The sequence below is a fragment of the Trachypithecus francoisi genome, unplaced genomic scaffold (assembly GCF_009764315.1).
Source record: "Trachypithecus francoisi isolate TF-2019V2 unplaced genomic scaffold, Tfra_2.0 Lachesis_group12, whole genome shotgun sequence".
NCBI lineage: Eukaryota > Metazoa > Chordata > Mammalia > Primates > Cercopithecidae > Trachypithecus > Trachypithecus francoisi.
In genome coordinates, this window is record NW_022681457.1 from 68,790,446 (window position 1) to 68,812,590 (window position 22,145).

The window sequence follows — 22,145 nt, forward strand, 5'->3', positions numbered from 1 at the left end:
GGCAGAGGAAACAGCTTAAGCAATGGATCAAAGACAAGAAAGCCTCCTGATCTGTCACCCATGGTATCTCTTCTCTTCACCCAAAAGATAGAGATGAAAGAAGACAGATTTCCTCTATTTGCATTGTATTTGCCAACTGCACTTTAGTGACCTACAGAGTAGTAATAATAATGACCACTGGTTTTTGAATGCTTTCTAACTGCCAGGCACTGTTTAAGCACTTTACAGGTATTCATAGGAACCCTATGAGGTAGGTAAACTACCATTATCCTCATTTTGCATATGATGAGATTAAGGACAGGTAGGACTAATAGAAGGTCTGTGGGCACTGTCCATTCCAAGATCGTAGTGCCTTGGGCAAAAAGTTGGATTTTTAGTTAAGATAGGTTTGGCTGCAATGGGGTTGTAGTTGTTAGGTATGCAGACCCTGGGTCTGGACAGGATTTGCGTCCCACGTTACCACTCACCAGTTTTGTGCCCTAGGACAAGTTACTTCTCTGGTCTTTTAGTTTCCACAGCTAAAAAAAAAAAAAAAAAATGAAGGAAATAATGATAGTCTACTTCTTAGAATTCTTATGAGGATTAAATAAGTTAATACATGTAAAGTACTTAGAACAATGCCTTGCCCATAATTGCAATGTTAGAAGAAAAGAAAAAAACAAAACTCATAGCCAGAACTCTAAAAACATAAAGTGATAGAACCTTAACTCAAAGTGGTTTAAGGAAAAAAGCGGGAGATTAATTGGCTCTTGTTACTGGAAAGTCCAGAGCTAGGTTGGATTCAGGCCTACTGCATCCAGGTGTTCAAATAATTTTCTCAGTCATCTCCTCCCATTTCTCCACTGAGTTAGCTTCATCCTCAACAAGCTTCTACTTTGGGTGACAAAGATGGTCCTCAGCAGCCCCAGGTTTTAACCCTACCTCCTTGGAAAGCCTTGGTGGAAAGAGAACTCTTTCTTGAGAGTCCCAATTTGAAAATAGTTTCTTCCTTGAATAGATGTGAGATTATGCCAGAAGATCCTTAGAAACATATTTTGGGTTCTGTACCCTGCAAATCAGTCTTTGGCTTGCTGAGTCAAATAGGCCTGTGATTCCTTCCCATGAACTTTCTGAGCATTGATGGCAGTCTGCCTCCCCACTGTCCCCCAGCCCCAGTCATTATCTGCTCTGTGATGGTTTGGGTCTAGAAAGAGCTTATGGCTGGTCTGACTCAACCACACTTTGCTTTGGGATATCACAGGTGATATGAGGTGATCAGCCTGGCTTGATGGTGGCCTTAGAGGAGCAGAATCCAGGAGGACTGGCAATACCCTCACCACAGTTTTAGGTTTCCAAGACCCAAAACTTTGGAAGAGAGTTAAGCAGTGAGTGGAGTTTTGTTTGTTTTAGTGTAAACCTGTTGAATAGAAGCGGGTTCAGGGCAAGTTACAGAACAGCAGTGTATGGAGTATGCAAGTCTCAAATATCTCCAGCCTGCACTCATTCATTAAACAATGCATGGAGGCACCGTTCTAGGTACTGGAGACAGAGCAGTGAATAAAACATTCAAGGTCCCGAAATTCATGGAATTTATATTCTGATGGGGGGAGTGAAACACAAAGAAATCAGAGTGTGATTCATGCTATGAAGGAAATAAAACAGTGTGAAAGAGAGGGTGGGAGTGGCCACTGTAGACAGGGGGATCAGAAGAGGCCTCTTTTGGGAGGTGACAGTTGAGCCTGATAACCAGAAAGATGAGAAGGCACCAGTTGTAGGAAGATCTGGGAGTGGAACATTCTAATCTAAGCATTGCTACATGCAGAAAAAGGACCTCTGTAAGGTGGGGAGATTTATCATAGATATTTATTGAGGGCCGGCTATGTACCAGGTGCTATGCTAGAATTGGAGATGTAGCAATGAATGATATAGCTATAGTCTTCCCTTCTCTCATGGGTCTTACAGTCTAGGTGTTTTTGGAAGAGCTGCAGCCTTTGAAGAAACATCTCTTGATGATGATATCATAGACTCCTTCCTACTGGGGAGATGAGGCAGAATGGGGCACAGGTGAGCCCAGATCTGATTGATGAGAGGAAACCAACCTTGTGACAGTCTGGGGAATAGCATTTCAGGCAGAGGGGTCAGCAGGTGCAAAAGCCCTGCCATGTGTTCAGGGAATAACAAGGACCAGTGTGGCTAAAGCCTAAGTGAGGGAGGGGGGCGAGGAGTTGGAAAGGCTGACAGAAGCCAGATCACTTGGGGCCTAAGGGCCACAGTGAGGAGTTTCTATTTTCATTTAAGGGGATTGGGAAACTATTAGAAGGGAGTTTTTGAAAGCAAGACAGTGACATGATCTGATTAATTTTTTTTAGAAAGCTCACTTTGGTTTCTGGGAGGAAAACAGAGGGTCAGGACAGAATCAGGAAGGAAAGTTGGCAGACAATCCATTTGTCCAGATGAGAAATGGTGACATAAATGTGGTGGAGGTAGTGAAGATGGAGAGAAGCAGATGTATTTTGGGTATACAGAAAACAGGACTTGATGATAGGATTAGAGAAAGAGAGGAATCTAGGATAATAATAATAGCCAAGTCATTTATGCCTCACAACTCTATGAGAGTAGGCACTATTATTATTTTCTGTCTTCCTCCTCAATAGGTACTATTATTACACCCACATTACAGATGACAAAACAGGCACAGCAAGGTGAAATCACTTGCCCAAAATTACACAGGTAGTAAGTGGCAGGCTTATATTTCCAACCCAGCAGTCTGGTTCTAGAGCCACTTAGGTTTGGGGAAAGATAAGGAAGGCGTGTGCAACTGACATTAAGAAAAAAGAAATATCAAGACCTAATGACTGGGTCTTTGGGAAATGGAAGAAGTCAAAGATGACTCAAAAAATGTCTCAGTTGTCCACAGAGAGGTGATAATTGAATCTACAGGAGTTGATTACATTCCTAAGTGAGAGAAAACAAGCGTTAAGAAGGGAAAGGAAGCACAGGATAAACTTTTCAGGGGAAGGGGTGTCAAGACATTTAGGAGTGGGAGGAAGAACACTAGCTTCCCCTCTATTCCAGAGTTTCCCAGAGCTCCCCATACTGTGCTTATCTTCCAGGAGGCCCTGCCTGGCTTCTCTCCTCTCCCTTCCTTCCCCAGCACCATTCATACAAAAAGCTCATTCTCTGCTAATGCAGTGGTATACATATTTTGTGTACATATTTCAGGAGTTTCTGGAAATAATGGTTGATTCTTAGAAGTTGGGCTCCCTTGGCTTCTGACAGTCTCTTCTCAGGTTATGAAAGTGAGTTAACCCGGCCGGGCGCGGTGGCTCAAGCCTGTAATCCCAGCACTTTGGGAGGCCAAGGCGGGCGGATCACGAGGTCAGGAGATCGAGACCATCCTGGCTAACATGGTGAAACCCCGTCTCTACTAAAAAAAATACAAAAAACTAGCCGGGCGAGGTGGTGGGTGCCTGTAGTCCCAGCTACTCGGGAGGCTGAGGCAGGAGAATGGCGTGAACCCGGGAGGCGGAGCTTGCAGTGAGCTGAGATCCGGCCACTGCACTCCAGCCCGGGCCACAAAGCGAGACTCCATCTCAAAAAAAAAAAAAAAAAAGAAAGTGAGTTAACCCTAGGTAACTAGCCTGTTACGTTGTTCATGAAGTGTCAGTTCCTCAAAGGCCTAGGTCGTGCTGTAAAAAGAACTAGGAATGGGTAAAAAGGCAGATAAGATCCCCTTATTTATCCAGAGATGTTGATATTAAAGGGCCCTTAGGCCTAACTTTTACCATGTTACCAGGCTGGTCTCACTGGGCCCAAGCGATCTGCCCACCTCAGCCTCCCAAAGTGCTGGGTTTACAGGTGTGAGCCACCATGCCCAGCTTCGTTGCATTGTTAAGAGCAAGCAAGAACTCTGAAGCCAGACTCCCTGGCCTTGAAAATCTCAGCTTATTGTGCAGTCTTGGGCAAAGTGACTGCTCTGTGCCTCAGTTTCTCCATCTGTAAAATGACAATATGTTCGCATATGTATGTAATATTTTTAAAATAGAGTTTTGGGAATCAAATGTGCTTATCTGTGGAAAGCTGTTAGCAAAGGGCCTGACAATGTATGATGTATGAAGACATGCTAAACATCATGATTGCTATTGAAATGTAGTATAGCGGAGGGAAAAAGCATCATGCTAGTTATTTTTAAATACATTGTTTCATTGAATTCTTCTAACAAGCTTCATTGAGGAAGAAACAGAGTTACTTGCCATAGTCAATACAGCAAGTAAGTATAACAGAGAACCAGGATTTAAGCCAGGTCTGACTCCACATCCTGCTTCTCAATGAAGAGAGCTGGCCTCCAGAGGCGCTGTTTATGGGCATATGGGCCTTTTCTCACTGGGGCCAGAGAAGAAACCCAGAGGGCAGTTTGCCCTGGAACATCTTAACTTTTTTTTTTTTTTTTTTGAGACAGAATCTCGCTCTGTCGCCCAGGCTGGAGTGCAGTGGCTGGACCTCGGCTCACTGCAAGCTCCGCCTCCCGAGTTTACGCCATTCTCCTGCCTCAGCCTCCCGAGTAGCTGGGACTACAGGCGCCCGCCACCTCGCCCGGCTAGTTTTTTTGTATTTTTTAGTAGAGACGGGGTTTCACCGTGTTAGCCAGGATGGTCTCGATCTCCTGACCTCGTGATCCGCCTGTCTCGGCCTCCCAAAGTGCTGGGATTACAGGGTTGAGCCACCGCGCCCGGCCTTTTTTTTTTTTGTTATTGAGACAAAGTCTCGCTTTTGTCACCCAGGCTGGAGTGCAGTTTCGCAATCTCAGCCCACTGCAACCTCCACCTCCTGGGTTGAAGCAATTCTCCTGCCTAAGCCTCCTGAGGAGCTGGGATTACAGGTGCCTGCCACCATGCCCAGCTAGTTTTTTGTGTTTTTAGTAGAGACAGGGTTTCACCATGTTGGCCAGACTGGTCTTGAACTCCTAACCTCAGGAGATCCACCCGCTTCGGCCTCCCAAAGTGCTGGGATTACAGGTGTGAGCCACCTCACCTGGCCTTTCTCCAGGTGGGAGTGCAGTGGCACAGTCTCAGCTCACTGCAGCCTTGACCTCCAGAACTCAAGTGATCTTCCCACCTCAGCCTCCTGAGTAGCTGGGACTGCAGGTGCACGCCACCATGCCTAGCTAATTTTTGTAGAGACAGGGTTTTGCCATGTTGCCCAGTCTGGTCTGGAACTTTTAGCTCTTTTTTTTTTTTTTTTGAGTCAGGGTCTCACTCTGTTGCCCAGGCTGGAGTGCAGTGGCACGATCTTGGCTCACTGCAACCTATGCCTCCTGGGCTCAAGTGATTCTCCCGCCTCAGGCCCTCAAGTAGCTGGGATTACAGGTGCACGCCACCACGCCTGGCTAATTTTTTTGTAATTTTTGTAGAGACAAGGTTTCACTATGTTGCCCAGGCTGGTCTCGAACTCCTGAGCTCAAGCAATCCACCTGCCCAGGCCTCCCAAAGTGCTGGGATTGCAGGTGTGAGCCACTGCGCCCAGCCTTGTTAGCCATTTTGTTAACTTCATTTCCCACCTCTGGAGGTGGTAGGGGCTTCCCAAGAAGATCACTTGGACCTCTTCAAGTATGGCAGCAGTATTGCTGGGCTGTTGGAGAGACTTTTACTATAGAGGCCCCCCTCTTGTGTCTTTCCTCAAAGACAAGGAGTCATGTTTGGTCACATGAGGACAAAGAGACCAGACCAGTGGTGAATTCTGTTTTGCATGGGAATTGTCAAGGCTCTTTCAGTTTTAACTGAAACCCAACTCAAACTGGCCTAGGTCAAAAAAGAATTTATTCGTCTATGTAACTGAAAAGAGTGGGCCACAAGGGGGAGGCTTCAGGCTAGCTGCATCTAGGTTTTAAATCATGTGAACAGACCTCCCTTTCCCCCTCCCCCATCTCTTGACTCTACTATTATCTGTTAGTTTCATTCTGAAGCAGGCTTCCACCATGAAATAGAAGAGGTGGCAACTGGTGACATCATGAGACGATGTATAATCTGAGCAACCCTAACCAATAACTTATTTTCCTTAGTAGTTCCAGCAAAAATCCAGAGAGGACTATCCTTGGCCAGGCTTTACCCCATGTCCACTTCTGGAGCCAAGAAAGACAGTTCCTTCTCCAAGGGGAACCCAGGGTGTTGATACTAGAAGATGGAAATGGATACAGTAAGATGCTGCCACAGTGAGATGCCTCACCCAGATCTCCCTCTGTCACTCCAGCCAAGCACATGGGGTAGAAAGTAGCAGGCGGCCTCTGGCCCTTCAGTGGAAGAGGGCCATCCAGTCCTCTCCAGTTAACATCTAGACCAAACACAAAACATCCTTCACTCATCCAGAAGACATAGGAACCCTTCCTTCAGGGATGATTTTTTTTAACAGTGAAATATTAAAAGTAACTTTCACTAAAGCCTCCAGTGTTTACTGAAGACTGTCAAAATCATCCTCCATCACTAGATCTTCTCCACCAGTCATATTCCCTGCACAGTGGGGTGGCTTGAAGGTATAAACCAGAGAGGCCCAAGGGAGGGGTAGTTAGCAGACTTCTGGTCTTTTTCTAGTTTGTGCTCATCTGTTCCAAGGACCACAGGTATGTTTTCTTCTGTGTAGTCATTCACTGTTGTTCTAATGTGATTCGTTTCCCACATTTGAAAATAGGGGGATTTTACTTTAAAATCCAGACATCTAGCTCCTCTTTAGCGGGGAAAAAAAAAAACAACTAAGTTGTAACAATACTGGACCCACACTCCTTCATGGTAACAGTTGATAAGAGGTGGATAGTGACTTCTCCCTTTAGACCGGGTGTGGACTTTCCAACTCACCATAGTCCCAGTTGGCCTGCTTTGTTCAAAGCCTCGCCTTGTAAGCATCATGTTTGAGACCCCATTATGTCCCAAAGCTTTGCTTCTATCATTTGGCCTGGGGGGAAAAGCTGGATTAATGTTTAGTTAGCAGCTTATTGGGTGGATGGAGGCGGGGGATCAGTGCTGTTGCTTAGGAAAAGTAACAACCCAGTAAAAGAATTTATGGGAAAGAGTGTGCACAACTTTGGTCTGTTTGTGGATTTGGTCGTTTTCTTGCTGTAAATGCTGTTGGCATATCAAACCTCCCGTCACAAATGTTCCCTCTGAAATAGTAACATGTCCTTCTATCTTATGAGTTGCCACCCAGTGAAGGAATCCCTCCCACTCCCAAGGGATGTTCATCCAGCCTCCGCTTGACCACTTCCAGCAGCCAGGGAGCTTATTACCTCCTCACATGGCAGCCAGTTCCATTCTTGGACAGATGCGTTATTTTAAAATTCTTCCTTATGTTGAGGCAGCTGCTGCCTCCTTGGGACTGAAAGCCACAAAATGCTGGAGCTGGGAAGGAAAACCGATTTTTTTTAGGCGCGTGAGCTACCACTCATCCACCCTGCATCCAGGGCAAACATTGATAATTAATCACAGCACTCTTTCTCACTGAGTCAGGAAGTATGCTGCCTTAAAATTGTTTTTCATTAAATTCTTTTTTAAAAATTACAAAAGCAATATGTATTCACTTGCAGCTAGTGAAATAGTACAAAGTTATATAAAGATAGTGTTAATAATCCCCCTGTTTCTCCAAGATAGTGTTAGCAGCTGAGGGTGTATTCTTCTATACATTTATACACATACAGACATAGATATTCATATATAAGATATATAAAGGGTTTTGTATGTGGCTTCTTTTAATTTAAAAAATGGCATTATATTGTACATATTACTGTGTAACTTGCAGACACCCCTCCAATAATTACGGATCAAAGATTGTATATAGCTTTGGTTTTTGTTTCCTTTTCTTCTTTTTGAGATGGAGTCTCGCTCTGCCACCCAGGCTGGAGTGCAATGGCATAATCTCGACTCACTGCAGCCTCCACATCCCGGGTTCAAGTGTTTCTCCTGCCTCAGCTTCCCAAGTAGCTGGGACTACAGGCACCCGCCACCACACCCGGCTAATTTTTGTATTTTTAGCAGAGATGGAATTTCACCACCTTGGCCAGGCTGGTCTCGAACTCCTGACCTCAAGTGATCTGCCTGCCTCAGCCTCCCAAAGTGCTAGAATTACAGGAGTGAGCCACTGCGTCTGGCCAGATTAGGCATGTTTTTAATAGATGTGTTATATCATACAATGTGAGATCTGCCCCAATTTATTAATCATTCCCCGTTAATGGATATTCCCATTCATTTCTTCAGGATTCTTCTCATCGCAGTGCTCCAGGCAGCCAACTACCAATCGATTGGAGTTAGCCTGTGAGGTAAAACCTATTTGTCATGTCTCACCCAGTCCAGCTCCTTATCATACATTCTAGAGAAGAGAACAGACTAGCTCCGTGATCAAAGTGAATCGGTGGCTTGGGGCAGGACTAGAACTGAATTTTCTTGACTTTCAACATTTCCCATATCCCATGTTGTCACTCCCTTAGAGTCATCTACCCTGCTTTTCTTCTCTAGAGTAAAAGAACAAATACAATTTCTCTTCTGTGTGCTACCTCTTCAGATATCCAAAGTCAGTTATGCCATTCCCCTTAAGTTTTCTCTTCCCTAGAGGAAATCTCCTCAGTGCCTTCATTTTTTTTTTTTTCTTAAAACAAGGTTTTCAAATTCCTTTACCATCCTATGAGCTGTTCCTTCTATCTTCTTTCCCCCCAGGGCTGTAGAAATCCCAAGTGTGGCTTCCACATTCACCTTCTATAGCTATTTATTTATTCAATAAATATGTATTGAGCACCTTCTGCATGCCAGGCACTGTTGTAGGCACTGGCTGACTGTATGGCTTGCATTTTGGTCAGTAGAGAGAAACATAAATAAGATGATACCTGAGAGTGCCAAATTATATAGGAATGAAATAGTGTTAATATAATTGGAGGAGAAACTCCTGAGATTGGATAGTCAGGGAAGCTGTCTTTGAAGAAGTGGTAGTGAGCTGAGACCTGAATGACAAGTAGGAGTCAGCCTCTAGGGGAAGACAGTTCCGCTGAATAAGAAATAATTTGGTACAAGATGAGGTTGGAGTGGCCACAGGAGTCCTATAGGGCTCTGTAGGCCAAGATAAGAAGTTTGGAATTTGTTTAGATTTTTTTTTTTTCTTTTTTTCTGAGACAGAGTTTTGCCCTGTCACCCAGGTTGGAGTGCAGTGGCGTGATCTTGGCTGACTGCAACATCCACCTCTCAGCTTCAAGTGATTCTCATACCTCAGCACCCCAAGTCACTGGGATTACAGGTGTGCACTAGCACGCCTGGCTAATTTTTGTATTTTTAGTAGAGACGGGGTTTTGCCACTTTGGCCAATCTGGTCTTGAACTCCTGACCTCAAGTGATCCACCCACCTTAGCCTCCCAAAGTGCTGGGATTACAGGCAAGAGCCACCACTCCTGACCTTGTTTAGATTTCATTTAAGTGCAATGGGAAGTCATTGGAGAATTTTAGGCAAGGGAGGTGACATCTGATTTCCCTTTTTAAAAAAAAAAAATTACTGGACGCTTGTTTAACTTGGAGCAAGGTTTCATTTTCCCTCATACCTTTCTTGCTTCTTACATCCAAAGGGATTGGCAACCAGGCCAGTTCCATCTGTTTAGGGGCCCCACAGGGTATCTGTGAGGCAAGTCACAGCTGTTGCCTAATGCACCCCACAGCCCTCCTCAGCAAGCGCAGGGAAGTTCAGAGAGATTTGAATAGCTCCCTTAGACCTGAGCCCAATAGGTTCAATGGGTCTTTGTATGAAGTTCTCAGTCCAGGGAACCTTAGTCCTTTGGCAGCCAGAGAGGGATGGAGCTGAATGTGGTTTGAGGATAGCGCCAAGGGCACTGGTTGCAAAAGAGACAGATGGAAGAAATGTTGAGTGGAGATACGGAGCTCGAGACACTTAGAAAAAGGCTTTGGAGTGGTGTCCAGAAACCAGCCAGCTGAAAAATAGAGCTGTTGTTTGCCCAGTTGAAATAACTTTTCTGTAGTTCCTGCCTAAGAGGGGGATTTGGACACTTTGCAGCTTGTGAGTTTTTGACTTTTGATCTGTCCACTTCCCCTTAGGTTGGCATTTTCTTGGCTTCCAAGAGGGGCCTGAGACAAGCTGGCATCTCTGGAAGTCAGGGGGACTTCCCAACCAGAGAGTTTAGGTTTGGAGCAGCCTTCAGGTGAATTAAGAGGACAGGGAGTGATTCACCTCAGAATAGAGATGAGTAAAATCTGATAAATCAGAGCTATACCTTTTCCAGAGTCAGGGAGCTGCGTTAGAGGGGGTGAGATTCCCTCAGCCTGGTGGTGATCTTTGAAAAGCCCTTTGTCCATGCCCACACCTGATAGATACCCAGCCAGTTACTGATTAGATGACTGGCTGCATACCTGAGATCTCCACCAGGGTCACTACCCCACCATCCATCCTCTGCCAGCATTGCGGGACTAGCTTGAAGTAATTTAAAGAGCCCTTGGAGTCCTATCAGTAGGTTAGCATACACACTGTCTAGCTCTCAGAGAAGGTAGCCAGAAACCAGCAAGGTCAGAGATGTGCTGTGCTTAGTCATGTCACCTTGGGCCAGATCGTCGTCAATTCATATCTTTTCTCATAATTTGCAGCCTTCTATTTCCCACTTCTGAAAAATCTTTCCAGTGTATTTTCTGTATTAAATCCGCTTCCTTTGACACTATGACAGCCAGGTGTGGGGGCCGACATCTCCTTGGTCTCTGGGATAAGCATCTGAGTCCCAGTCATGCCTTTTCTCTGGATCTGGAGATTTGGGTGAAAGTTGCTTTAATATCTGGTGTTGGCTTCATCTTTCTTCCAGGAGCTCAGCAGAGCAAGTACCCTGAAAGAGAAAGGCATGAGGCCTTCATGCCCCCTCAACCCACACTCACCAGGCAAGTTTCAGCCCCTTCTTTCTGTTTGACCCCTTTGCTTCCTTTTTCAGGAGACTGGAGAGGCGTGGCTGGACCAAGACCTCCCCCAATGTGAGCAGGCTTCCTCCTCCCCTAACAATCGTTGCCACCACGCCCAGAAACGTCCTTAAGCCCTGGCCCTCAGGGGAAAGGTAACAGGAGGCCAGAGCCGGGACCATGTGACGGCGCTGGCCCTTGCCACCGCCGTCACCCCCACCCTGGCCCCAGGCCCGGCACCATGATGTTCCGAGACCAGGTGGGCATCCTCGCTGGCTGGTTCAAGGGCTGGAATGAGTGTGAGCAGACAGTGGCCCTGCTGTCACTTCTGAAACGAGTCACCCGTACCCAGGCCCGCTTCCTGCAGCTCTGCCTGGAGCACTCACTGGCGGACTGCAATGACATCCACCTGCTGGAGTCGGAGGCCAACAGTGCTGGTGAGTCTCCACCCTTAGAGATGGGAGCACAGCAGGAGGGAGACCTGGAATAGATGTCACATGGCTAAGGAGGTCAACTCAACAATGGGGCTAAAAAATGTGGGTTCTAGGCTTGGTGGGTGGGGAGTTCCTTACCTCCTAAGTTGTCATCATGGGTCTTCTGGGACTGTGTTACCATAAATCCTCAGGCATGGCATGGTGGGCTTATGGGAGAAGGCAGTGCAAACTGGAAACTCCCCATAACAGGAAGATCATGTAGAGTGGCTTATGTGGGCTGCTGAAAGGGACAGACTAAATTGGTTGTTATGAAAGGGGTATAGAAGGTGAGCAGTAATTAATTTCTTAAGCTTCAGGATATCAGGACTAGGAGGGAATTTGAGAACTGTTCCAAAATTCATGTCATCCTATACTATTCTTTACCCTCAAAGTTAGGTTGGACTTAAAACATAAGCAGCTTCCAGTTCCAGAGAGTTTTGAATTTAGATACAGTTCATCCTGTCAGTTCCCTAAGTACTTATTAGAGAGGCACTCTGTGTCCTGTGAGATTGGCATTGGGATGGGTGAGCCAGGCTTCTCTAAGACCTGTCTCTTAGGCCCCAATTGTAGACAGGAGTCAGGCTAGAATCAGGGGCTACTGCTGAAGCTGTTCTGGCTGTCTGGGCCTCTACAGGGCTGGATGGAGAACTGTTGGTCCCAGTGCCGGATGGGAGAGTTGGAGGCCAGAGAAGAGGGAGGGTAGTGGATACCTGAAAGCTAGCTGGGAAGGGAATCAAGGGGCTCCATGCAGTTTGTCCAAATTAGTCACCCTAACTCTTTGCACGTTCTTCAGAATAATAGTTCATATTGAGCCCTTACAACAAGCCAAGTACTGTCTTGACTTGTATATTAACTTTAAAAGCAGTGTTCTTGGCCAGGTGCCGTGGCTTATGCCTGTAATCCCAGCACTTTAGGAGGCTGAGGCTGGCAAATCACCTGAGGTCAGGAGTTTGAGGCCAGCCTGGCTAATGTGGCAAAACCCCATCTCTATTAAAAGTACAAAAATTAGCTGCGTGTGGTAGCAAGCGCCTGTAATCCCAGCTACTCGGGAGGCTGAAGTGAGAGAATCGCTTGAACCCGGGAGGTGGAGGTTTCAGTGAGCCAAGATCATGCCTTGTATTCCAGCCTGGGCTATGAGAGCAAAACTTTGTCTCAAAAAAAACAAAAGCAGTGTTCTTGTGTGGCTCTCAAGTCAGACTAACTTTAAATCCCAGTTCCGTTACTTGCCATATAACCAAGTAATTTAACCTCTATGTGCCTCAGTTTCCTGCGTGCCACCACACTTGGCTAATTTTTGTATTTTTAGTAGAGACGGGGTTTCACCATGTTGGTCAGGCTGGTCTCGAACTCCTGACCTCGTGATCTGCCCACGTCAGCCTCCCAAAGTGCTGGGATTACAGGCGTGAGCCACCGCACCCAGCCAGTTTCCTCATCTTAAATTCAAGATGATATCCTGAGAAGTATGTAACCTCAGTAAAAAGAAAAGGAAAGAAAAAATCAAGATGATAATTATATCTGCTTTCTAGGGTAGTTGTGAGGATTCAATGAATTAACACATGTGGCCGGGCGCGGTGGCTCACGCCTGTAATCCCAGCACTTTGGGAGGCTGAGGCGGGTGGATCACGAGGTCAGGAGATCGAGACCATCCTGGCTGACACGGTGAAAACCCGTTTCTACTAAAAATTACAAAAAATTAGCTGGGCGTGGTGGCAGGCACCTGTAGTCCCAGCTACTCCAGAGGCTGAGGCAGGAGAATGGCATGAACCCGGGAGGTGGAGCTTGCAGTGAACCGAGATTGTGCCACTGCACTCTAGCCTGGGCGACAGAGCCAGACACCGTCTCAAAAAAAAAAAATGTGTAGCTTCCTACATGCCTGACATGTAGTAAACACTTAATAACTGCCAGTTGTTATTTTTAATGTCAGTGACTGATTTAGTCCTCACAGCAACCCCATGAGGTAGGTCCTGTCATTAGCCCCATTTTACAGTGAGGAAACAAGCATGGGCTGCTAGGATTGGGATTTGGGGAGCCGCACAGCTGCCTGGCCTCCCTCATCTCCCCAGGCCCACCTGCCTTAGCATCAGTCACCCTTATTTTACTGAGTTTTTATGTGGAAGTCACAGAAGCAGCATGATCGTAGCAGGAGACGGTTACTCAGGCCAGGTGTCACATCAGCTTAGTTTCTAGTCTGGCAGTAAGTTCTTAGTCCTAGACAAAGAGCAATAAGAACCCAGCTCAGCTGCAGCAGGCTCAGAGCTCACCCATTTCTTACCCCTGCCACACTCTCCACCACTCTAATACTAAAGGCAGGAGTTATGTTTGTGGTATAACTCTGCCTTCAGAGTTGCGGCTCCTGTGGGGCAGGCCAGTGTTGTTGTTTTTTTTTTTTTTTTTTTTTTTTTTTTTTTTTTTTTTTTTTTTTTTTGAGGCGGAGTCTCGCTCTGTCGCCCAGGCTGGAGTGCAGTGGCCGGATCTCAGCTCACTGCAAGCTCCGCCTCCCGGGTTTACGCCATTCTCCTGCCTCAGCCTCCCGAGTAGCTGGGACTACAGGCGCCCGCCACCTCGCCCGGCTAGTTTTTTTGTATTTTTAGTAGAGACGGGGTTTCACTGTATTAGCCAGGAGGGTCTCGATCTCCTGACCTCATGATCCGCCCGTCTCGGCCTCCCAAAGTGCTGGGATTACAGGCTTGAGCCACCGCGCCCGGCCTAGGCCAGTGTTTTACACAGCTTCGTCACACATCCCCACTGCCTCTTCCTGAGCAAGCAGTTGGATTCCTACTGGGTGCCACTCTTGACTGTGTATCAGAATCACCAGTAGTACTTGGTAATTTGAGTATTTTTAGTTTTTGCTTTTGTTTTCAGAACTTGTAGTAAAATCAGATAGTACAAAATGTGAAAGTGAGGTTTTTCTTCCAGACTTCACGTTCTCATTTCCTTACGTTTTATGAGATAAATTCCCTGCATATATGAATGCATACATATTCTCCTTCCAACTTTGTCATTGTTTTGTCTTAATACATATGGCCAAACATGCATATTAGCCATTTTGGTTTTTTTCACTTACCAATTGATTTGAAGATCATTCCATATTCAGCACATACGTCTATATCTTCCTGTTAAGTATTTATTTACACCTCACAGCAACTCTGTAGGGTGGGCCCTGTTACTCCCCCATTTTACAGAGGAGACTGAGGTCTGGAGATATTCAATGACTTGCCGTGGGTCACACAATTGGTAAGACGTAGAATTCAAATTTGACTTCAGAATTCTTTAGAGGTCTTGACCAATAGACTCCTCCACATGGTACATGTGGTCTTCCTCTTATAAACAGTGATGTAATAAGTACCCTTGAAACATCTCTGGGATGAACTCTTCAGATTCTGCAAAACTGCTAGTTTAGAGGTATATGCGATTAAAATATTTTTTCTCACTACATTGTGCTTGAAAGACATGCTGCATTTTATACAAATAACCTGAGGACCATTCCCAGATGGTTTACAATGGGATATTGGTGGTAATGCCTAGCCAGGGTTGAGAAGTGCTGTGAAATGAATTGAATGATGAATGAATATATGAATCAAGGTTTTCATCCATAGCCCCATGTCAGATGGTGAGAATATAACAAGCTGGTACTTAAATAGGTGGAGAGGAAAGGAAAACTTAGAATGAGGGAGGGCCATGGTGTGTTCCAGAGTCAGCAGGAAGCCTGTCAGGACTGGAGCAAAGCATGAGTTGAAAGAGAAGTGATCACAGAGGTTAATTCTGGTAGAGTCTTGAATGCCTGTTTGCTAATAGACCTAAGAGCTCTAAGACTAAGAAGGCAGGTGCCTCCTGTCTCACTCCTACCCTCAAGTAGAACCCCACCTGCCTTATTTGTAAAGGAAGGTGCTACTTTCTGGACCTGGAGACCTGCCTCTAAGAAGGAGCTGTTCATATTCTTGTTTCTCCTCTGGTTATTATGGCCTTCCCATTCCCTGGTGTTTCTCAAACTTGCATCATCATCAGAATCACTGGGGACAGGTGACTGTTAAAATCCAGATTTCTGCCCCCTGTAGACCTACTAAATCAGAATCCTGAGGGGATGGGCCTGGGAATGAGTACCCAGGTTCTTCTGCTCACCGGGTAGTGTGAGAGGTGATGCCCTGCTGGATGATTCATTTGTTGTGAGACATGAGACACCCAAGAGTTGTAGATCCAGCTCTCCACTAACACCTCTTGTGACCTGGGTCAATCCTGCCTGACCCTCTTGGGCCTCAGGATCCCTATTTGGACAGTGAGGGAGTTGTTCTGTTACTTTCCAGGTACTTCTTGGGCTCTGAAATAATGTGTCAAAGAAGACAGAGCCTTGGGAGAGGCCCAGCACGTTCTTCTAGGGCAAGAGTTCTTAATATTTAGCGGGATGGACCGCTCAGAAAATCTTCCCCTCCTCCCCACTGTCCCCAAAAGATGCATACCTATTCCACAAACCAAATCTTGAGTTTAGTTGGTTCACTAGTCCCCAGTTAAGAGTTGCCGGGCGTGGTGGCTCACTCCTGTAATCCTAACACTTTGGGAGGCCGAGGTATGCGGATCACGAGGTCAGGAGATCGAGACCATCCTGGCTAACAGGGTGAAACCCCGTCTCTACTAAAAATACAAAAAAATTAGTCGGGCATGGTGGCGGGCACCTGTAGTTCCGGCTACTCAGGAGGCTGAGGCAGAAGAATGGCGTGAACCCGGGAGGTGGAGCTTGCAGTGAGCCGAGATCGTGCCACTGCACTCCAGCCTGGGCGACAGAGCCAGACTCTGTCTCAAAAAAAAAAAAAGAAAAAGAGTTGCCTGTCTCCAAGCCCTTCTTTTTTTTTTTTTTTTTTTTTTGAGACGGAGTCTCGCTCTGTCGCCTGGGCTGGAGTGCAGTGGCCGGATCTCAGCTCACTGCAAGCTCCGCCTCCCGGGTTTACGCCATTCTCCTGCCTCAGCCTTCCGAGTAGCTGGGACTACAGGCGCCCGCCACCTCGCCTGGCTAGTTTTTTGTATTTTTTTAGTAGAGACGGGGTTTCACCGTGTTAGCCAGGATGGTCTCGATCTCCTGACCTCGTGATCCACCCGTCTCGGCCTCCCAAAGTGCTGGGATTACAGGCTTGAGCCACCGCGCCCAGCCTCCAAGCCCTTCTTTAGCTTGGTCCCTTCAAACCCGGAGAGCTGACCAGTGAGGCAGATCCCCTGCTTTTTTCTGGATTGTATCTCCATGTCCCATAAAACCAACCTTACTACTTCCTCCAGTTCTCCAGGAAGATCTTGGGTGTGGGTCAGAGCTGCCCAGTTGCCTGCTTCCTGCTCAGATAGGTCAGGTAGCACAGAGTTCACCTAGGTGAGTGTGTCCCTAGCTTTGCGTTAGAATCCCCCAGGGCCTTTCTAAAAATAGTGTGAAGCCCATGTCCTATCCCTGGAGATTTAAAGCTCCCTGGTTGACTCTTCTGTGCATCCAGTGGAGAACCACTTGTCTTGATGCTGACGCTGATTCTGAGTAGGCCCAGGAAGGTGGTGAGGATACTGTTGTGTGACCTACTGGAAGTGGGGAGTTGGGGCTTATAGCTATGGAAAGCCTGGCCTAGGTCATTGCTTCCTCTCAGGCAGCTGGGAAGGTATAGGGAAGTCCTCCAGCCCAGGCAGCCAGCATCAGTTTCATGGAAGTAGGACCTGAGGCAACACCTAGAAACAGAAAAGTAGTATTCAAAGGGTCTCTGGAACAGGGAAGAAGACGTCCCGGATTGCCCCTTGTTATAATCGCTGTTAGTTCTCTAAGTGCTGTCTTCCCTGCCTCTTTGGAGCTAGAACAATAACCCTGGCCCTCTCCTTTCCCTTAATGCTGACTTGGACCAGAAGGCTGTTCCTGTGGACAGGAGGGAGGAGACTGGGTTCAGGGGAGCTGAATTCCACTTCCCTCCATTGTCCTGTAACTTCCTGGGAGACATTTCCTACATTTTCTTCCTACCTCCTATCCTCTGAGTCAGTCCCCATATCTAACAGGTTTAAACTCCTCCCTCTCTGGCTCATTCAGTCTGGGTGGGGAAACTGAGGTCAGGAGGGGGCAATGGCAAGTGAGTCACCAGAGCTCAGCCGTGGCCTCCACCCTCCACTTTCAGGCTCTGCTTGACAATTCATCAAACAAAAATGTGAGCCCCCTGGTCCTCCCCCGTGTTGTGTGAGCTGGGGTGAGGCAGAGAAAGTCATGTATAGAGCCAAACGCTAGCCCCTCTGACTGGTGCCTGAGGCTACTACAATTGTTGCACCAGGCCAGTACATAAAAATGGGTTTGCTCTTAGGGCAGTCTCATTTGGTGCCTGTAATTTGCCAGGACCCAGGGTCATGACCTGCTTAGCTCAAGTCACCTGGCCAGCTCTGCCCTGCTGCCACTATAGCCAAGGACGATATTTATACACACAGTCTTCCTCGATCTCTCCATGTTTGCAGAGTCCAGGTTTGCAGCTTGGTGAGAAGCAGCCGTTGGTGTCATAGCATTCCCCAGCCTCTTCCCCCATCCGCCCACCTCCAGAATTTCATCATTGCTTGTTGTACATCTAGCTCCAAGGAACCAGAGATGTGTCTGTTTTTGGTAAATAACTGTGTGAAATTCCCCACCCCTGTCGGGAATCTTAAGGGGAAGGCCCAGATGTGCTCTTGTTGTACATGAACTGTTCCCACCAGCCCTGAAACAGCATGGGCTTTAGATTCAACCAGGAGCAACAACGATAATAGTTAAAATGTACTTGAGCACTTACCACATGCCAGGCACTTTGTATGATTGTCTCATTGACTCTTTACAGCAACCCTGTGAGTTAGAGGCTTTACAGTCCCCTTTGCACAGAAGAGGAGACCAAGGATCAGAGAGGTTAAAGGACTGGCCCACAATTATGTTGAGTTAGGTCGTAGAGGCAGAGCTAGATTTTGAACCCAGCAAGTTTGCCTGTTGAACTTGTGCTCTTACTTAGATGTACTTTGCTAGGACCTGCGACAGAGTACACCACTACCTTCCAGGGGACCATCTGGGTTCAATTGTGCAGGTATTCGTTGGGCCTCTGCTGTGCCTCCACTCTGGGCCAGACTTTTTCTGATCTGGGCAAGAAACTAGAAGTTCCATCCCCACCCATTATTTGTGGCCCCAGCTGGCCTCACCCCAAGGGGTCTGAGGCTGCACAAATTCCTTGGACCAGTTCCAGTACTCACTGATGCTTCTCAGTCATGGGAGGCCCGCCCTTCCCACCACCACCACACAGACACATGAACACACATTTCCCCAGAGTCAGCCTCCGTTTGTCCAAAACCACTCTCCCCTTTCTCGGCAGCAGAACAAGGTCCTGCATTGAGCCCAACCCTTGGGGCTGTTCTGTCATGTCCCCTGGCAGTACCATAGAAGAAGCTGTGCCCCTTAACCCTGGAGTCCTGGCAGTACTCTGGAGTGGGGAAAGGACTAGACAAGGCTTCTCTCTGTCCCAGATGCCTCTGGCTACGCTGCAAGGCCTAAACAACAGCGATTGAGAATGTCAGGGTAGGGCTGGAGGGCCAAGCTGACTCGACTCTGCTGTAGAAGAGAGGAGAACACCCATCATTGAGCCACAGACTGAATACTTACTGTGGGTACGCTCTGTCAGATGCTTTACATGCATCATCTCCCTACATCTTCTCAGCAGCTTTATAATCCTTACTTTACAGAGGAGGAAGCATATTGCCCAGACAACTATGTGTGTGTGTGTTTGACTGGGATGCATATCCTTGACTTATTTTTATTTATTTTCGTTCTTGACTTTCTGTCCCTAATGGGAATCACCATCTTTCTTCTTTCTCATCAAGAACTGAAAACTGTAGGACTAAGTTATCAAACAGGGGTACCACAGAGTTCTTACTGTTTGATCCAGTACCAGGTGGAATTGTCAGGGCAAGAATGACAAAAGTTCTGTGACTTCAGGAAGGCCTGTTCTGCCTTGGAAAATGATCTTTAGATGTGGAGATGGCCTGAAGGACAGTTGCATTATCTTGGCAGCCGGTTCAAGTGAAGACAGACAAGGGAATGAGGTTTCCTAGCTTTGAGTGGCAGATGCTGAAGGGGATCTGGAAAGCCAGGGAAGAAGAGAGACTTGGGATTGGAGAGATAAAAGGTTGTGGGTAAAAAGTTCATCCCTGGCCAGGCACGGTGGCTCACGCCTGTAATCCCAGCACTTGGGGAGGCCAAGTCGAGTGGATCACAAGGTCAGGGGATCGAGACCATCCTGGCTAACACAGTGAAACCCCATCTCTACTAAAAATACAAAAAAAAAAAAAAAAAAAAGCCAGGCATAGTGGCGGGAGCCTGTAGTGCCAGCTACTCGGGAAGCTGAGGCAGGAGAATGATGTGAACCCAGGAGGCAGAGCTTGCACTGAGCTGAGATTGCACCACTGCACTCCAGCCTGGGCGACAGAGCAAGACTGTCTCAAAAAAAAAAAAAAAAAGTTCCTCCCTGCTGGGCACCATGGCTCACACCTGTAGTCCCAGCACTTTGGGAGGCTGAGGCAGGTGGATCACCTGAGGTTAGGAGTTTGAGACCAGCCTGGCCAATATGGCGAAACCCCCTCTCTACTCAAAATACAAAAATTAGCCAGGAGTGGTAGCACGTGCCTATGATCCCAGCTACTGGTGGGGGCTGAGGCAGAAGAATCGCTTGAACCCAGGAGGTGGAGGTTGCAGTGAACCGAGATCATGCCACTGCACTCCAACTTGAACAACAGAGCAAGCCTCCATCTCAGGAAAAAAAAAAAAAACGTGAAGGCACACAGAGCCTGGGTTCAGATCTTAGCTGTGTTGCTTGTGGGCTCTGTCACTTGGGGTATGTGACCTCACCTTCCCAAATCTGTTTTCTCATCTGCAAGTTGAGCACGCTAAAACAAGATTAAAACAGGGATGAAAAGCAATCATATTTTTAGCCATAGTGTCTGGCACATAGTCCGTGCTCAATAAACAGTATCCTTCATTCTGAATGAAAGTTGTCGTATGTTATTGCTATTGTTAGTAATAGCAGCAGCAATAGTGGTATTGGTTCTACTATTAATTTTAACCAATGCTGTAGGCATAGTATGAGTTGATGACTTTGAATGAATGGATTTAGCAGATATTCTCTTGGCTGGGCACAGTGGCTCATGCCTGTAATCCTAGCACTTTGGGAGGCTGAGGTGGGCAAATCATTTGAAATCGGGAATTCAAGACCAGCTTGGCCAAGATAGTGAAAAAAGTAACAGGGGCCGGGCGCGGTGGCTCAAGCCTGTAATCCCAGCACTTTGGGAGGCCGAGACGGGTGGATCACGATGTCAGGAGATCGAGACCATCCTGGCTAACCCGGTGAAACCCCGTCTCTACTAAAAAAAAATACAAAAAACTAGCCGGGTGAGGTGGTGGGCGCCTGTAGTCCCAGCTACTCGGGAGGCTGAGGCAGGAGAATGGCATGAACCCGGGAGGCGGAGCTTGCAGTGAGCCGAGATTCGGCTGCTGCACTCTAGCCCTGGCGACAGAGTGAGACTCCGTCTCAAAAAAAAAAAAAAAAGAAAAAGAAAAAAGTAACAGGCGGGACGCGGTGGCTCATGTCTATAATCCCAGCACTTTGGGAGGCCAAGGTGGGTGGATCACCTGAGGTCGGGAGTTCCAGACCAGTCTGGCCAATGTGGTTAAACGCCCCCTCCACTAAAAATATAAAAATTAGCCAGCTGGCCGGGCGCGGTGGCTCAGGCCTATAATCCCAGCACTTTGGGAGGCCGAGGCGGGCAGAACATGAGGTCAGGAGATCGAGAACATCCTGGCTAACATGGTGAAACCCTGTCTCTACTAAAAATACAAAAAAAAACTAGCCGGGCGTGGTGGCAGGCGCCTGTACTCGGAGGCTAAGGTGGGAGAATGGCGTGAACCCGGGAGGCGGAGCTTGCAGTGAGCCGAGATCGTGCCACTGCACTCCAGCCTGGGCGACACAGCGAGACTCCGTCTCAAAAAAAAAAAAAAAATTAGCCAGCTGTCGTGATGCATGCCTGTAATCACAGCTACTCAGGAGACTGAGGCAGGAGAATTGCTTGAACCCCAGAGGCAGAGGTTGCAGTGAGCCGAGATCATACCACTGCACTCCAGCCTGGGTAACAAAGTGAGACTCCGTCAAAAAAAAAAAAAAATAGCCAGGCGTGGTGGTGCATGCCTGTAATCCCAGCTACTTGGGAGGCCAAGGCAGGAGAATCACTTGAACCTGGAGGCGGAGGTTGCAGTGAGCTGAGATCACTGCACTCCAGCCTGTGCGAACAGACTCCGTCTCAAAAAAAACAAAAACTAACAAACAGGTGTTGTCTCCAGAAAGCTTAGAGCAGCGAGCCCCAGGCCAAGAAGATGCACAGTCTTTATAGCCAGGAGTTAGGAATTGTGTGAGATTCATTTTCCTAAGGCTACAAACTTAAGCAGAATTAGGAGTGTCTGTGAATTCTAGGCCACAGATTTCTAAGGGGATCAGTAAGAGAAATAGGGGCCGGGGCTGGGCGCGGTGGCTCACGCCTGTAATCCCACCTCTCAGGGAGGCAGAGGCGGGAGGATAGCTTGAGCCCAGGAGTTCGAGACCTGCCTGGGTAATACAGCGAGACCCCATTCTCCACAAAAAGGAAAAAAAAAAAAAAAGACAAAAAAAAAAAAGAGAAATAGGGGCTGGGCGCGGTGGCTCAAACCTGTAATCCCAGCACTTTGGGAGGCCGAGACAGGCGGATCACGAGGTCAGATCAAGACCATCCTGGCTAACACGGTGAAACC

The 22,145-nt window shown here is 47.3% G+C and overlaps 1 protein-coding gene across 2 annotated transcripts in view; it reads left to right on the top strand.

Moving 5' to 3' along the window:
- The window catches only part of SAMD4B (sterile alpha motif domain containing 4B), a 42,088-nt gene that overhangs the window by 3,882 nt on the left and 16,061 nt on the right, over window positions 1–22,145 (top strand). The window contains exons 2-3 of one of the 2 annotated variants that reach the window (XM_033226165.1): window positions 8,217–8,278; window positions 10,925–11,326. In XM_033226165.1, coding sequence (XP_033082056.1) covers window positions 11,131–11,326 — 196 coding nt within the window. In that variant the 5' untranslated portion in view covers window positions 8,217–8,278; window positions 10,925–11,130. The remainder of the gene's footprint in view (window positions 1–8,216; window positions 8,279–10,924; window positions 11,327–22,145) is intronic. The other variant, XM_033226166.1, reaches the window with a different exon arrangement.